The sequence below is a fragment of the Rana temporaria genome, chromosome 11 (assembly GCF_905171775.1).
Source record: "Rana temporaria chromosome 11, aRanTem1.1, whole genome shotgun sequence".
Classification (NCBI taxonomy): Eukaryota; Metazoa; Chordata; class Amphibia; order Anura; family Ranidae; genus Rana; species Rana temporaria.
Genome location: NC_053499.1, coordinates 157839824 through 157857527, shown reverse-complemented (window position 1 = coordinate 157857527; position 17704 = coordinate 157839824). Strand labels below are relative to the sequence as shown.

The 17704-nt window shown below is 47.7% G+C and overlaps 1 protein-coding gene across 3 annotated transcripts in view; it reads left to right on the top strand.

The window, feature by feature from the left end:
- The window catches only part of FHOD1 (formin homology 2 domain containing 1), a 181347-nt gene that overhangs the window by 138902 nt on the left and 24741 nt on the right, over positions 1 to 17704 (top strand). For 2 of the 3 annotated variants that reach the window (XM_040329527.1, XM_040329526.1), the window contains 5 exons: positions 194 to 304; positions 9209 to 9232; positions 12164 to 12217; positions 13489 to 13658; positions 15043 to 15189. In XM_040329527.1, the coding sequence (XP_040185461.1) occupies positions 194 to 304; positions 9209 to 9232; positions 12164 to 12217; positions 13489 to 13658; positions 15043 to 15189 (506 nt within the window). The remainder of the gene's footprint in view (positions 1 to 193; positions 305 to 9208; positions 9233 to 12163; positions 12218 to 13488; positions 13659 to 15042; positions 15190 to 17704) is intronic. The other variant, XM_040329528.1, reaches the window with a different exon arrangement.

Below are 17704 nucleotides of genomic sequence, written 5' to 3'. Positions count from 1 at the left end.
CGGGTTCACATGAGCTGCTCTGAACGCATGGCCCGTTGCTGTGCACTGTGAGACATGGTGTCAATGTGCTGATAGACGTCTGTGTGTGTGTGTCTGTTCTCATGTATACGTTTTTATTGCATACAATGTATGTATTGTACCTGTCATTACAAGCAATGATATAACATAAAAACCCTTTTCCCCTTGTGTGCAGGTCGAGCCCGGAAAGTGTCGGCACTCACAGCAGCAGCTGTAACATTTCCCTGTCTAAATCCACCCCGGAGGAAGACAACTTGCCCGTGATCGCCGATCGGGGGATATTTAAGTAAGTTAAGTCTACCGCGACTTTGTGTATGACCACTGGTGACCACAGTTGTATATTCCAGTTAAAGGGTCAGTCTGCCCCAGATTGATCAACAATCACTTTTTCTCAATCCGCCGGTATATTATTCACCCACTCAACGTGTTTCGCCCCAAAAAGGCTTAATCATGGAGCCATCCCACCTGTCATCCACCCGCTCCAACACATTTCACTCAAAAGGCTTAATCATGAAGACATATAGGTAGATTCACATACACTGCCGCAACTTTGCGGCGGCGTGGCTTAAGGCATTTAAGCTACGCCGCCGTAAGTTAGCGAGGCAAGTACATGATTCACAATGTACTTGCCTGCTAAGTTACGGCGGCGTAGCCTAAAGCGAGCGGGCGTAAGGGCACCTAATTTAGATGTGTGTAAGGGGGCGTGTTTTATGTTAATGGGGCTTGACCTTACGTTTTGGACGTTTTCTTAGAACTGCGCATGCGCCGGCCGCCTACACTTCCCAGTGTGCATTGCGGCTACGTCCGCCGCACGGGCCTATTGATTTTGACGTGGACGTAAACAACGTAAATCCCTATTCACGGACGACTTACGCAAACGACGTTAAAATTTCGAATTTCGAAGCGGGAACGGCGGCCATACTTAACATTACTATTCCATCTATTAGATGGAATAACTTTAGGCCTGATAATGCCTTACGGAAATGGCGTAAATTTACTGCGGCGGCCGGGCGTATGTTCGTGAATAGGCGTATCTACTAATTTGCATATTCTACGCCGACCGCAATGGAAGCGCCACCTAGCGGCCAGCCTCAATATTGCAACCTAAGATAGGACGGCGCAAGCCGTCGTATCTTAGATATGTTTAAGCGTATCTCTGTTTGAGAATACACTTAAACATAAGTTGGCGTAGATTCTGAGTTAGGTCGGCTTATCTACTGACAAGATGGGCCTAACTCTTTCTGAATCTACCTAATACTCTTTGCCATCCACCCGCTCCAACACATTTCGCTTAAAAGGTTTAGTCATGGAGGCATCCCACCTGTCGTCCACCCGCCCCAACACATTTCACTCAAAAGGCTTAATCATGAAGACATACTTTTTGTCATCCACCCGCTCCAACACATTTCACTCAAAAGGCTAAAAGGAGAAGTCCAGCCTGAGCTTTTTAGGCTGGGCTTCCCCTCTGGGTCTCAGGAGTGCAATTTGTTTGAGCGGTCTGATGTCCCCTTGCAGAGTACACAATCTATTTGCCTTTAGTACATCGACCCCGATGCATTTCTCTGTGCCCTCGGCCAACGCACAGAGCTCAGGGACGATGCATTTGTACAATGCGAATGACTTCATAGCATCAGACGGCTTTCCTGTCCCATGGGTAGATTTTACCCCCCCTTCCGGTGGTTGAACTATGTTGGTGGTGATCAGACCAGGGCGATGGTACCTGACTGGTGTCCTTGTGGGAATTGTAAGCTGCTCTGTAAGGCTGTAAATTGTTGAGCTTCTTGTGGTGGGCTCTTGTGAGTCTCCAGAAAGGGGGATGGGGGGGGTGGAGAGAGGGACTGCCTTTTGTCATCTTCTGGTTTCCATGCCAATGGCTGAGGCTTTCTCCCCCAGGCCTCTCCGTGAAGGGCCCGTGCTTTCAGCCTGGGGCCCCGGGACACGATGTGAAGGTGAGTCCTGCTGTGCGGGGGGGACGGGGGGACAATCGGGATGGGGGGGGGGGGGGAATCGGGATGTGTCGGTTAGGATATCACCTGTAGAGACGTCATCCAAGGCTATGGACACTTAGAGGTGTTTAGTACATAGATGTCCTCGGACTTTGCAACAAACACCACGCCGTCATCTCTCCGTACTTCTGCGACTCGCAGGAAGCTGTGGTCTGATTTCTTACATTCATCAGTATTTACAAAGTGTGTATTTAGGAGGATAGATTGCAAGCTCCTCGGCTTACTTATTTTTATGAACAATGAAAAGTAAGTGTGTACACAGGATGATGGATTGCAAGCTCCTCTGGTGCAAAGAACTGCTTTGATTTGGTTAAATATATTTTTTTAAATGCTCCAAATAGGTCAGATCTATCGTATGGGAAGATAGGACTGAAAAAGGGACATTAGATTGCAAGCTCCTCTGGTGCATGGACAGATGTGTTTTTTTTTTTTAATCCTACAACTATGTTAGATCTAACGTGGTAATAAATACCGTATTTATCGGCATATACCGCGCACCGGCGTATAGCGCGCACCCCAAGCTGAGAAGGGAAGTTTAAGGAAAAAACTTACATTTTGGATGTTTTGTCCGGCGTCCATCTGCGGCCTTGTCCGTCGTCCGTCTGCCGCCATGCGCGGGGTCTGTTCAGCCTTGTCGGTGTCCGTCTGCTTTCTTGCCTGGCGTCCATCGGCGGCCTTGTCCGGCATCCGTCTGCGGCCTTGCGCGGGGTGCGTCCAGCCTTGTCCGGTGTCCGTCTGGTGTCTTGCCCGATGTCCATCGGCGGCCTTGTCCGGCGTCCATCTGCGGCCTTGTCCGGCGTCCCTCTGCGACCTTGCGCGGGGTCCGTCTGCTGTCTTGCCCGGCGTCCATCGGCGGCCTTGTCCGTCGTCCGTCTGCCGCCATGCGCGGGGTCTGTTCAGCCTTGTCGGTGTCCGTCTGCTTTCTTGCCTGGCGTCCATCGGCGGCCTTGTCCGGCATCCGTCTGCGGCCTTGCGCGGGGTGCGTCCAGCCTTGTCCGGTGTCCGTCTGGTGTCTTGCCCGATGTCCATCGGCGGCCTTGTCCGGCATCCGTCTGCGGCCTTGCGCGGGGTGCGTCCAGCCTTGTCCGGTGTCCGTCTGCTGTCTTGCCCGATGTCCATCGGCGGCCTTGTCCGGCGTCCATCTGCGGCCTTGTCCGGCGTCCCTCTGCGACCTTGCGCGGGGTCCGTCTGCTGTCTTGCCCGGCGTCCATCGGCGGCCTTGCCCAGCGTCCGTCTGCGGCCTTGCGCGGGGTCCGTCAAGCCTTGTGGGTGTCCATCTGCGGCTTTGGAGGTGTCCATCCGCCCCTTGCCCGGGGTTGCAGCGTTGTGTGTTAGAATTTGGCGCGCTGTGCAGAGCCGGATTTCCTGCGCACTCGGCTTCTCTCGGCTCCTCTCGTGTGGCTGTGGGCGGAGCCGAGCCTGGCCGAGCCTAGCCGAGTGCGCAGTACACTCGGCTCGGACAATGTCGGAGACATCGGGGATCGGCGTATATCGCACACACATGATTTTCCCCTTGATTTTAAGGGGAAAAAAGTGTGCGGTATACGCCGATTAATACGGTACTAGAGACTTCAAAAGGGACGTTGGATTGCAAGCTCCTCTGGTGCAATGAAACTGCTTTGATTGGTTAAGGCTCGATTCGCACTAATGCGTTTTTTTGGTGCATTTTGCAGAGATGCAGGGAATTTTATTAACGTGGGTTTCCTATAGAACATGTTCACATCAATGCATTTTTGTGCCTTTTTTTCCCCCCCGCAAAAAGCAGCGTTTTGCATGTAATAGAATTCAATGGACCCGTAATTTGTGTTTTTTTTTTTTTTTAACCTGTTTATAGCTGGTTGTTAAAGGAAATGTAAAAAAAAAAAAAATGATTGCCGGCTAAAAAAAAAAAAAAAAACGCATATTGCGGTAAAAAAAACGCAGCAAGCACCGCAAAAACGCTCAAAAGCAACATGCATAGGAGTGAATCGAGCCTAAGGGCCAGTTCACACTAGATGCAGTTCCGTGGTGGTTTTTTTTCTGCACTAAAAATGCATGCACAGTGTTTTCCATGTATTCCAATGGCTCTAGTTCACACCATGCAGTGGTGCAGAAACTGACCGCAAACTGACTGCATGGTGTGAACTAGAGCCATTGGAATACATGGAAAACACTGTGCATGCATTTTGTGCATAAAAAAAGCGCATGGAACTGCGTCTGGTGTGAACTGGTCCTAAAGGCCAGTTCACACCATCGAAATGCGTTCCAGGTGCTTTTTTGCTGTGTTTTTGATGCGTTTCAGTGCGTTTTTGGTACGTTTTTAATGCAGTCCAGTGATTTTTTTTTTTTTCACCCCTATTTTTTATTAAAGCGGAGTTCCCCCCAAAAATGGAACTTCCGCTTAATCCACTCCTCGCCCCCTTACATGCCACATTTGGCATGTAATTTATTTTGGGGGGGGGGGGGAGTGGGGGCTTCCTGTCCCACTTCCTTCTTCCGCCGAGGGGCTGCAAAGGCGAATAATCTAATCGCCTTTTGGCAGCCCCTCCCTGTAGGCGACCGCCTGGGACACGTGACAGGTCCCAGGCGATCGCCTGTCTAATCGGATGCCGCAGCGCCGCTCGCGCATGCGCAGTGGGTGCCCGGCCGTGAAGCCGAAAGCTGTCACGGCCGGGTGCCCACACTTAGAATGAAGACGCCGGCCGGAGAAGGGGGGAGAGGAGCGGAGACCCGGCCGGCGCGTCGCTGGAACGTGGAGCAGGTGAGTGCATGTTTTTTCAAAGCCAGCAGCTACACTTTTTGTAGCTGCTGACATTTAATAAACATTAAAAATGACTGGAACTCCCCTTTAACCTTAGATAAGAGCAAGTGTGTTCCAGTGCGTTTTGGGTGCGTATTGGTGCGTTCTAGTGCATTTTTGATGCGTTATATAGCGTTCCAGTACAGTCCAGTGCAATGCAGCATGTTCTACTTATTTTTCTGGAACTGGAACACACTGGAACTGCAAGCACTGGTGTGAACTATGCCATTGAAAACCATATAACCTACTTAACATGCGTTTTTGATGCAGCAAAAAAAACGCACTGGACTGCATGTGGTGTCAACTGGCCCTGAATGTATTTTTTAAATGCTCCATACATCATCTCCATACCCAGCCACAGCAAGGACCTGATTGCCTCCGCCAGTACCAACGGCTCCGGTAAGTGGCGGAGGGCGCGGGAGTGGGGGGCCCCTCTGCCGCCGCCGAAAACGGTGATCTCGCTGTGAATCTGCCGCAAAGACCACCATTATCGGAAACCGGAGCGCCGGCTGAAGAAGAGGATACCGGGGTTATGGCAGCTAGCTGCTGCCATAACAGATATCCATCTTCAAACAGCCGACATATATATACAGTGGGCGGTCCGGAAGTGGTTAATCCCTGCATATACAGTATCTCACAGAAGTCAGTACACCCCTCACATCTTTTCATGTAAAAACACTGAAGAAATGACACTTTGTATCTACAATGTTGTGTAGTGAGTGTACAGATTGTATAACGGTGTAAATTTACTGTCCCCTCAAATAAACTCAACACACAGCTATTAACCACTTGCCGACCTCCTCATGTAAATATACGTCAGCAGAATGGCACGGACAGGCACATCAACGTACCTATACGTCCTCTGCTTGACGCGGGTGGGGGGTCCGATCGGGACCCCCCCCGGTACATGCGGCGGTCGGCAAGCCTCGGGAGCGATCCGGGACGACGGCGCGGCTATTCGTTTATAGCCGCTCCGTCGCGATCGCTCCCCAGGGCTGAAGAACGGGGAGAGCCGTGTGTAAACACGGCTTCCCCGTGCTTCACTGTGGCGGCGCATCGATCGAGTGATCCCTTTTATAGGGGAGACTCGATCGATCGATGTCAATCCTACAGCCACACCCCCCTACAGTTGTAAACACACACACACTGAACCCTAAATGTTACAGCGCCCCCTGTGTTTAACTCCCAAATTGCAACTGTCATTTTCACAATAAAGAATGCAATTTAAATGCATTTTTTTGCTGTGAAAATTACAATTGTCCCAAAAATGTGTCAAAATCCGAAGTGTCCGCCATAATGTCGCAGTCACGAAAAAAATCGCTGATCGCCGCCATTAGTAGTAAAAAAAATAAAAATGCAATAAAACTATTCCCTATTTTGTAAACGCTATAAATTTTGCGCAAACCAACCGATAAACGATTATTGCGATTTTTTTTTTTTACCAAAAATAGGTAGAAGAATACGTATCGGCCTAAACTGAGGAAATTTTTTTTTTTATATATGTTTTTGGGGGATATTTATTATAGCAAAAAGTAAAAAATATTGCATTTTTTTCAAAATTGTCGCTCTATTTTTGTTCATAGCGCAAAAAATAAAAACCGCAGAGGTGATCAAATACCACCAAAAGAAAGCTCTATTTGTGGGGAAAAAAGGACGCCAATTTTGTTTGGGAGCCACGTCGCACGACCGCGCAATTGTCTGTTAAAGCGACGCAGTCCCGAACTGTAAAAACCCCTTGGGTCTTTAGGCAGCATATTGGTCCGGGGCTTAAGTGGTTAATGGGTCCCCCCCCCCCCCCCAACTATTCGCCGGTATTGATGCTGTGGATATCACCTTGATCTATTTCACAAGTTTATATAAAAAGCAATGAAAAGAATTGAGGTTCCCTATAATAGTAGTATTGTGTGACGGGAGGGAGATATTTGATTAAAGCTTTTCTCTGACGCAAAGGCTGATGTAACTGGCCCAGTGCTTTTGTAAGGAGCTGCATAATAGGCCAGATGAATAATCGCATTGTGTCTGTCCATAGTGGAGACAGCAGAGTGTGAGATGTTTTGGGGAAGGGGAGCAATGTGACACTGCATCAATGTTCTCTGTACAACGCCACCCTGTGACTAAGGGCTAGTTTATACTTGCTTAAAAAAAATGGCTTCGGACAGGCTTTGTTAAAGCGAATGCCAGTCAAAGCTTCTGTCACTAAATAAAATAGCTTACAGTCCTGTTTACACCTTGCTTTTGCTTGGTGCTTCGATGAGGCTTCAATGAGCCTTTGGTGGGGCTTTGATGGAGCTTTGATGGAGCTTTGATGGAGCTTTGATGGGGCTCTGGTGGGCCTTGGTTGGGCCTTTGGTGGGCCTTCTATGAGCCTTTGATGGGACTTTGGTGGCGCTTTGATGGGGCTTTGATGGGGCTTTGGTGGAGCTTTGGTGGGGCTTTGATGGGCCTTGGTTGGGCCTTTGGTGGAGCTTTGGTGGGGCTTCTATGAGTCTTTGGTGGGGCTTTGGCGAGGGTTTGGTGGGGCTTCAAGCAAGCTTTGCCGCAGACTTCTATGGAGGCTTTGAAAATGCTTTGAAGGACCACTAAAGCTACATGGGTATAATTTTTGAAGCAAAGCAAAAGCAGGTGTAGACAGGACTGTAAACTAACCATTTTATTTAGTTACAGGAGCTTTTGCTAGCGTTCAGAGAGCTTTAACAAAGCCTGTCCGAAGCCTTGTTTTAAAGCAAGTGTCAACTAGCCAGTAATGTTTGTTAAATCCGAAACAAGTGTAAATGAGCCCTTAGGCTTATCTATGAAATTTCTTTATGACCTACTGCAGGCTTTCTCCACTTTATATCCCCAGTGGAACTCTTTAAATAATTGTCTGGCCTCGGGGAACCCCTGCCTAAAACACATTGATAGGGATCAGTGGGGAACAAATGTCCCTTACATTGGTAGTAAGTGGGAAGAATGCCTCCATTACCGTGGTGGTCAGAATGCCACCCTAACTGACAGCTAAAAAGATTTTTGGTGTCATCCTGGTTCTGCCAAGTGGCAATGGCTATGGAATTATGCTGGCACCGTCATATGGGGTTGGTCATCTGGTCACAGCTTAAGGGAACTCCTAGCAACCTCTGGAGGAACCCTGGTTCAGAATGGCTGATCAAGAGGATCATTGGTGCCATGCCACTGGTTCTGTCAAGTGACATTGGCCCCAGAACTATGCAGGCATTTTCAGATAGGGTGGTAAATTGGTCACAGCTGAAGTAACCACTAGCAACCCGTGGAATAACCCGAGGTTTCCATGGAGCCCTGGTTAAAAATGGTGAGTCAAAAAATTTCATTGGTACAATGCCACTGGTTCTGCAAAGTGATGTTGGCTCTGCAAATTTTGCGGGCACCATCTGATGGGTAGTCAATTAGTAACTGCTCAAAGCACTGTTGGCAACATCTGAAGGAACCCTGTATGTGAATGCCTGATTAAAAAGGTACCATGGTTGTGACAAGTGCTGTCGACCCCCGGAGCTATGCAGGCACCAGGATGGGTCTGTTAGTCACAACTCAAGGAACTCTTAACAACCTCTGGAGGAACCCTGGTTGAGAATGACTGATCAAAAAGCTCATTGGTGCCATGTTGCTGGTTCTGCCAAGTGACATTGGCACCAAAACTATGCAGGCACAATCAGATGGGGGCTATCAATTGGTCATGGCTTAAGGAACTCCTAGAAATCTTTGGAAGAACCCAAGGGTTCCATAGAACCCTGGTTAAGAATGGCTAATAAAAAATGTAATTGGTGCCTCGCCACTGGTTTTGCCAAGTTGTGTTGGCACTGAAGCTTTGTGGGCATCTGATGGGTGGTCATTTAGTCTCAGCTCAAAAGAACTTCTAGCAACCTCCGAGGGAACCCTGGAGGAACCTTGGTTGAGAATGGCTGATCAAAAAGATCATAGGTGCCATGTCGCTGGCTATGCCAAGTGGTGTTGGCTTTCAGAGTTCTACAGGCACTATCAGATGGGATGTTCAATTGGTCATGGCTGAAGGAACCCCTAACAACTGTTGGAAGAACCCAAGGGTTGCATGCATCCTGGGTTAAGACCAGCTAATCAAAAATATCATTGGTGCAATGCTGCTGGTTCTGCCAAGTGGCATTGGCCCGGGAGCTATGTAGGCACCATCAGATGGGGAGCTCAATTAGTTACAACTCCTTCCAACCCCTGGAGGAACCTTGGAATTCCATGGAACCCTTGTTGCATACAGATAGCCTAGCTGTGGTTATTATTCTCTATTGGATGAAACGCATATCATATTTTGGGTCCTCCTTGCCTGTAACAAATAGATGTACGATGTCTGGTGCAGTTATCCTTTACCTCTCTTTCGGTCATTTTCATTGTCCTCTCTCTCTCTCTGATTCCTTTCTCTTTCCAGAGTCCCCCAAACTGATCCTGTTTGGTAAGTGCCTTCAGAGTGCACCCCATAACCCCCGCACTTGGTGTTCTTCCCTGTACTACCAGCCTCTTGTTTTTATCCCACAGTCCTGTCATGGCTCTGCGTGTGTTTTATTACGACAAATTGGATTGTTGCGTCTTTTAATAACCGGCGTCATCTGTAACACATTGTTGTCCCTGTGGTGTCATCATTGGAGCGTGTGCAATAAGTGGGCAGAACTGCCAACGTCCTGCTGCAGGGGAGCTGCTCGTTTTACAAGTGATTATTAAGGAAAACAAGACTTGTAGTTCCTCAAGGGTGGTTTTGCATTGGCAAGTCCTAATTAGAGGGAACCATTCAGTTTCTTGCCAACTTGTGAAGTATCCAGTGCTTTATGAGCTGTGTGTTCTGGCGAAGCCCAATCTTCTCACACCCAATATGTGAAGGTTGTGAGATCTTCTCCGCCACGTGAAACCAGAAGTTGGCCTTCCGTAACTTATATAGTAGCAATGCCACTGGAAGGGAAACCAAATGCAATCGGCCGTTGGCGAGTGGAGTGTAGGCTGGTCACATTTCCATAGAGAGCCAATAACCTGGTTGTTAGTAGGCATATGTGCCGCTCTTCCGAAATCTGCGTTCATTGGTTCATTTGCATGCAAGATGGGCTGATAAGATGGATTGGGTTTAGCTGGAGTGCGCTATGGGGCTCTATACTCCATAAAAGGGAACGTGTGCTGGGGAAGTATAGAGGCCAACCGCTCTTGAAAATGCCAGTTAGCTCACTCTCATGCTGATCCAGTGGTTTTGGTAGTTTGAGCCACTGGCCCCCCAAAAAAAAGGAGTTCTGACCTCACTTTGACGTTCCTGGACTCCATATTTGGTCAGTGACTCAGAGGAGGTATTCAAACCAAAGACAGCCAGGCACATAGCATTTTTAGAAGGAGGTGCAGTTTTAGCATCCATATTTCTCTCCAAGTTTTTCCATAAGTTAGCAAAAAAAACTTTACTGGCTGTTCTTTATTTCTGTAACAATCTTGACTTAATAAATTGTTGTGGTTGCATCAGATTTGGATTGTGGTGTTTAACAAGCCTGCAATATTTTACTGATATTTGTCTGTTTGCCTGTCAGTCCTGTGACTGTGTTTATTATATAGATCTTTTCATTTTCATATCTACCTGTTGCTGAGCCATCATGACTTCCACCCCTGTACTGAGCCATCAAGGTTTCCGCTTTTTGTCGCTGAGCCATCATGGGTTCCACCCATGTTGCTGCGCCATCATGACTTCCACCCTTGTTGCTGCGCCATCATGACTTCCACCCCTGATGCTTCGCCATCATGACTTCCACCCCTGTTGCTTCGCCATCATGACTTCCACCCCTGTTGCTGCACCATCATGACTTCCACCCCTGTTGCTGCACCATCATGACTTCCACCCCTGTTGCTTCGCCATCATGACTTCCACCCCCGTTGCTGAGCCGTCATAGCTTCTACTCCCTGTTGCTGAGCCGTCATGGCTTCTACCCCCTGTTGCTGAGCTGTCATAGCTTCTACTCCCTGTTGCTGAGCCGTCATGGCTTCTACCCCCTGTTGCTGAGCCGTCATAGCTTCTACCCCCTGTTGCTGAGCCGTCATGGCTTCCACCCCCTGTTGCCGAGCCATCATGACTTCCACCCCTGTTGCTTCGCCATCATGACTTCCACCCCTGTTGCTTCGCCATCATGACTTCCACCCCTGTTGCTGCACCATCATGACTTCCACCCCTGTTGCTGCACCATCATGACTTCCACCCCTGTTGCTTCGCCATCATGACTTCCACCCCCGTTGCTGAGCCGTCATAGCTTCTACTCCCTGTTGCTGAGCCGTCATGGCTTCTACCCCCTGTTGCTGAGCTGTCATAGCTTCTACTCCCTGTTGCTGAGCCGTCATGGCTTCTACCCCCTGTTGCTGAGCCGTCATAGCTTCTACCCCCTGTTGCTGAGCCGTCATGGCTTCCACCCCCTGTTGCCGAGCCGTCATGGCTTCCACCCCCTGTTGCCGAGCCGCCATGGCTTCCACCCCCTGTTGCCGAGCCGTCATGGCTTCCACCCCCTGTTGCCGAGCCGTCATGGCTTCCACCCCCTGTTGCCGAGCCGTCATGGCTTCCACCCCCTGTTGCCGAGCCGTCATGGCTTCCACCCCCTGTTGCCGAGCCGTCATGGCTTCCACCCCCTGTTGCCGAGCCGTCATGGCTTCCACCCCCTGTTGCCGAGCCGTCATGGCTTCCACCCCCTGTTGCCGAGCCGTCATGGCTTCCACCCCCTGTTGCCGAGCCGTCATGGCTTCCACCCCCTGTTGCCGAGCCGTCATGGCTTCCACCCCCTGTTGCCGAGCCGTCATGGCTTCCACCCCCTGTTGCCGAGCCGTCATGGCTTCCACCCCCTGTTGCCGAGCCGTCATGGCTTCCACCCCCTGTTGCCGAGCCGTCATGGCTTCCACCCCCTGTTGCCGAGCCGTCATGGCTTCCACCCCCTGTTGCCGAGCCGTCATGGCTTCCACCCCCTGTTGCCGAGCCGTCATGGCTTCCACCCCCTGTTGCCGAGCCGTCATGGCTACCACCCCTGCATTCTTACCCATAATCATATGGTGTCATGACGGGGGGCCCATAATCATGGTGGACATACCAGATGCTATTGTTTTTCAGATTCCATGACCTAAAGCCCTGCTGACACTGGTATTGTGTATTTTAAGTGGATAGCTGTTAAATTAAAGGTCATTTAAAACTTTTATCATAGTTTTGGTGCTGAACATGTAGTGTGATCATGTGACATCCCCCTCCGGTTCTGTGAACATTGTCCCGTTTTAACAGATAACGTTTGTGGTGTGAAGCCGCATGCTTTTGTCACTTACCCATTAGTGTGTGGAGTGTAGGCATGTCATATGTCTATTGAGAGCCGCTAACCCGATCTTCCTGCAGGGATGACAGGAATAATCATGTGTATGGGGACAAACCCATCCTGAAGAAGTTCCAGTAAGTATCTGTATAAACCGCGGCCATGCCCATGTATGTACCCGCTGTCATTCATGAACTGCATCCTTTTTTGCTAGTTATATATATATGGCCCAACAGTATTTTCTATTGTTACTGAACCAACAAACTGTCTGATTTCATTGGGGTCTGTAGATCCAAAACCAGGGCTTACAGTATATATATATATATATATATATATAGTGCTGTCAGTTAAACGCGTTTATTAACGGCGTTAACACAAACCCATTTTAACGGCGTCAATTTTTTTATCGCGCGATTAACGAGGTTCACCCTTTAAAACATTTTTTTTTTTGTCAGCACGTACCTCTTAACCCTTTCACGCCGACGGCATCATCCCGGTACCGTTGTTTAGAGCGGGCGATCGGCTATCAAAACATAACAACCGATGCGGCTAAAAGCCGCTCCGTTGTTATGCCGGAGGAGTGGGAGGGGACATCCCCCCCTCCCGCCGCCTTTCGCCACTCTGACCGGGCCTCCCGTCCCACCGGGAGACCCGATCCTCCATCCGCCGCGTTCTGTGTCCAGGCGCAGACTGAAACTAAGCCGTAAACGGCTTTGATTCAGTCTCCGCATTGAAACCACGGAAGCGGCGTCATGACGTCACTTCCGGGTTTCTCGGCTGCCAATGGCGCCGGATTTAAAAAAGTACACAGTATTCAGAATCGCCGTTTTCGGCGATCTGAATACTTTGAAGTGCAAAGGAGGGCTCGGAGGTCTTTTAGACCCCGATCCCTCCATAAAGAGTACCTGTCACCACCTATTGCTGTCACAAGGGATGTTTACATTCCTTGTGACAGCAATAAAAGTGATCAAAATGTAAAAAAATAAAAAAACACAATTTAATATTATAAAAAAAAAATAAGAAAACAAAAAAAATAATGTTTTAAAGGGTGAACCTCCTTAATCGCGCGATTAATCGTGAGTTAACTATGACATTAATGCGATTAATCGCGATTAGAAATTTTAATCGCTTGACAGCACTAATATATATATATATATATATATATATATTCCAAAAGAGGAACAGGAGGGGATAAAAAATGTGCCTGGCGTTCAAGGCCAAGGTATCAAGCCTTGCATGCAGGACATAGAGATGGCCCGAAACTCTCAAAAAATGCAAAAGTTAAGGCCCGAACCAGAAACTCTGTTAAGACCGCTCCACATAGTGCATTAAATGTGTAGAAATGTATTTAAAAAGTTAAAATTGCACTTACAGTTATGAAGTTTAACCAATGTGTATTTCGCTTTAGAAACCGTTTCCTGGAGAATCTGGCGGCCACCGAGCTGGAGAAAATGTCCGCCTTGTCCAAAGGAAGGCAGGAGATGTTGGCGGAAGCCGTGCGAAATGGCAGCAACGAGGAAGATGAAGAAGACGAGTCGGCAGGTGAACAGCCGGAGGATGGCAGTGAGCAGAATGAAGGTATGGCTGTGGATGATCACATTACTCGCCTTATACCATGTAAAGGGAAACTATCCAGCTGTGAAGAACCCTATTAAAGCGAAATTCCAGGCACACCGCTAAATACTAGAGGTGCACCGAAATGGAAATTTCAGAACCGAAACGAAACCAAAATAAAAAAAATATCAGGCCGAAAACCGAAAATTACTTCCCTTTTTTTTTTAAATAATTGTATGTTAAACCAGTACAGTCGGATTGCAAAAATGTAAGGAGCATCCTATCACTGTCCCCCAATTTGCCGCCTCTTGTTTCTTTTTTTTATTACTTTATCACTTTTTTTTTTTTGTAGCTTGTCGTTTTACTTTTTTTATTTTTGTATAATTTTCTTATTTTTAATATTTTTCTTATTCTTTACTTTTTAATTACTTATTTTATTAATTTAATTATTATTTATTATTTTTTTTACACTTTATTGCTATCACACAGGAGAAAATAATTCCCTGTGTGATAGCAATTGATGGTGACAGGTTCTCTTTATTAAGCCTGTCACCTCCAAAACAGGAGTGCATTGGCGGCAGGGACAGGAGCCAGACTAGGCAGCCGGGGGGAGAAGGGGGCGAGGGGAGGAGGAGAGGGGGCAGAGTCCCGAAAAAGAGCCAGCCAGAGGGATGTATGTGGGGGGAGAGGGGAGGACGGATGGCTGCAAACATGTTATGCTAGAAAGGAAAGCAACTCACCGCTCGTATGTCTCCACGCTGCTCGCACACAGCCCCGCCTCCTCCTAACCCCACGCTGTGATAGACAGAACACATCTCGGCACTGGACCCACATTCTGTCTATCACAGCGTGGTTATTAGCAGGCGGGGCTGTGTGCGAGCAGAGCGGAGACAATTTCAATGTGTGTTTTACCGCTCTGCAATCCCGCGTTGCACCACTAGTCATTATCGGCAATTTCGGCAAATTCATCGGAAGGGTGCCTCCTGTTTCAGTGCAGATCTGCAACATCATGGCCATAAATTCTCAGAAGTAATAGTTTCCCTTTGACATGTGTTTCATTGTGATGAATGCAGTTACCCATACATAGAATCTAACATTGCATGGCTGGATAATACTGCATTTGCCCCTGTGCTCAGTTCATGCATGTTTGTGTCTGAGCTACTAAACTAATGCTTGTTATCATGGTAGTCTTGGTGTAGTCTAGACCTTTCCCATTAATTGTTATCCCATATGCATGTCCCCTCACCATCCTCCCGCATCCATCCATAGATCGGTAGACATGCCCCTATATTCCGCTCCCTGCCTGGGATTTGCATGCACCCTGTGCCCCCCCTATGAGCATGGCTTCTCCTTTTGCCCCTTGGGCGGGTGTGTATTGACCCCCCCCCCCCCCCTCTGTTGGACACAGGAAAGGGAGATCTCAGTGAGAAGGAAGAGAAAAATGAAAGTGTCAATGAGAAAGAGCTGTGTTCTGGGTCCAGCGATTCCTCCGCCAGCAGCACCTTGGAGAGGGAGGAACGAGAAGAAGAGAAGGAGGAACCGGAATCGGAGCCAGGCAAGAAATACAGTCAATGGCACCCCACTCAGACACACAACACTTACTGTATTTTGAGATGAACCACAACTCACAGACTGAACCCATTGCTTAAAAAGTTTTGGAAGTGAGCGCCATACCAGAGATTGATGAGTTCAAGCTCATTTTTGGAGGTTTTAAGGGTCTCCTTCAAAAGGACTGGATGTGCTACTAAACATACTGTACTAATATGCTGGACTCTCAAAGGGGTTAGAATGCGAAGTAAATCCAAATATCGGTAATGTAGGCTCTCTTGAATTCTTGATCTTTGGTATGGCACTCCTCTTCCAAATACCTTGGTGGTCTTCATCTGAGGTACCTCCCAGAGGTCTTCTTGTGCTATGAGAACTGCCCAAGCAAAGTCGTTGTAATGTATTTAGTAGGCTCTGCTCCCCACCCACAAGTTTATAAGAATTTGGGATCCAGCGCCCCCCCATTCACACTTCTCCAACTTTATTGTTCAGCACTTACACACAGTGATGGTTGAAAGCTTAACTCCAGCTTTCATTTAGCTTTAAATTGTTTGGAACCAGCTGGTTGAAACAAACTATTTCTTTCAATAATGCATGCACCCGCTGTTGGCACTGTATAAATTGTATGTTGCATTCACTTCATGTACAGTATACAGCGCTGTGCTCTGGCAGCCGCGTGGGAACTTCCCAGTCTGTCCCAGAACAAAATCGAGTTGGGCTGAGTAATGCTGAGCCATTCACAGGAAGCTTTGGATTTCATGAACAAATACAGCGCTTCTTTTGATTGGCTGAGGAGGAGAGATGGGCACCTGATGTCACGATCTTTACTTTAGCCAATTAGAGAAAGCCTTAAATTCATTTGTCAAATACAAAGCTTCCTGTGAATGGCTCAGCCTGACTCGGTTTTGTTCCAGAAATGGAATTTAGTAGGAATTTTGTAATGTATTTATTAGGCTCTGCTCCACACCCACAATTTTTTAAGAATTTGGGATCCAGTCGTCTTCGTCTCCCCCCCCCCCCCCCATTCTCACTTCTCCAACTTTATTGTTCAGCACTTACACACAGTGAAGGTTTAATGCCTAACTCCAGCTTCCATTTAACTTTGAATTGTTAGTTTGGAACCAGCTGGTTGAAACAAACTATTTCTTTCAATAATGCATGCACCCGCTGTTGGCACTGTATAAATTGTATGTAGCATTCACTTCATGTACAGTATACAGCGCTGTGCTCTGGCAGTGGCATGGGGACTTCACGGTCTATCCTAGAGTAATGCTCCGCCATTCACAGGAAGCTTTGCATTCTTTGAATGAATACAGAGCTTCCTCTGATTGGCTGAGGAGAAGGGGTGGGCAGATGATGTCACAATCTCTACTTTAGCCAATTAGAGGAAGCCTTGAATTAATTTGTCAAATACAAAGCTAGCTGTGAATGGCTCTGCCTGTGATGTCACAATCTCTACTTTAGCCAATTAGAGGAAGCCTTGAATTAATTTGTCAAATACAAAGCTTCCTGTGAATAGCTCTGCCTGACTTTGTTTTGTTCAAGTGAAATGGGGTGGGAAGTCTCCACGCCCCTGCCAATACACAGCGCTATATACTGTATGTAGCTAATGCTACATACAGTTTACATAGTACTGACAGTGGGTGCATGTCTTAGTGAAGGAAATAATTTGGATCAGCTTTGTTCAAAGAAACCATTTTATTTTTTTATTTTTTTTAAGAACTTTCTTTTTATTAACCTTTTTTGAGAAAAGGGACAGAGAAAAGAAAAAAACTGATACAATGAAAAAATACAATATGATGAGGCATCAAAAAAATGGACTAAAGTAGACCAAGTACCATAGCCCCACAATACAGGCCAGATAACAGTGTTCCAAAAGATCGATCAAAGTGTCCAAGAGTGTTCCAACAAGGAATTTAGGTATAGTAAGGACCTCAACCTTATAGCATGAATAATATAGATCTGTGGTCTCCAAACTGCGGCCCTTGGGCCATTATTCCCCATACTGTCAGCAACAGTGAAGCATAGGCCCTGACAATGACAGCAGAGCACTTGACGCCAATGATGGGTACTATTCCTTTCACTGACACCAAAGTTGGGACACTATTCCTCCCCCTAGTACCAAAGAGGGGGCACTCTTTGCACCCACTGACACCAAGACATGTTCTACTCCTGCTGGCTACAGTCCGGTCCTCCTAAAGTTTTTAAGGACAGTAAACTGGCCCTTTGATTTGAAAGTTTGGAGACCCTGGTAAAGATTCTAGAACCTGTGAAATTGCTTGTCAGAGACCATAGCATTCAACGGATAAATATACAATAAAATGTAGCGGAATCTGCTGTATCATAAATGGTATGACCACCCTGAAAAGATAGAAAAGAGGGAAAGGGAGAGGGGGAAAAAGTCTGTAGAAGACCAGATGAGATCTACCCTACCGGACACCCCCATACAACCTCAGACTGGCAGAGCATCATGAGCGCAATGTCAATGGGACGAGCGTGCTTCTAAGATGTGCCAAGGTCACGAG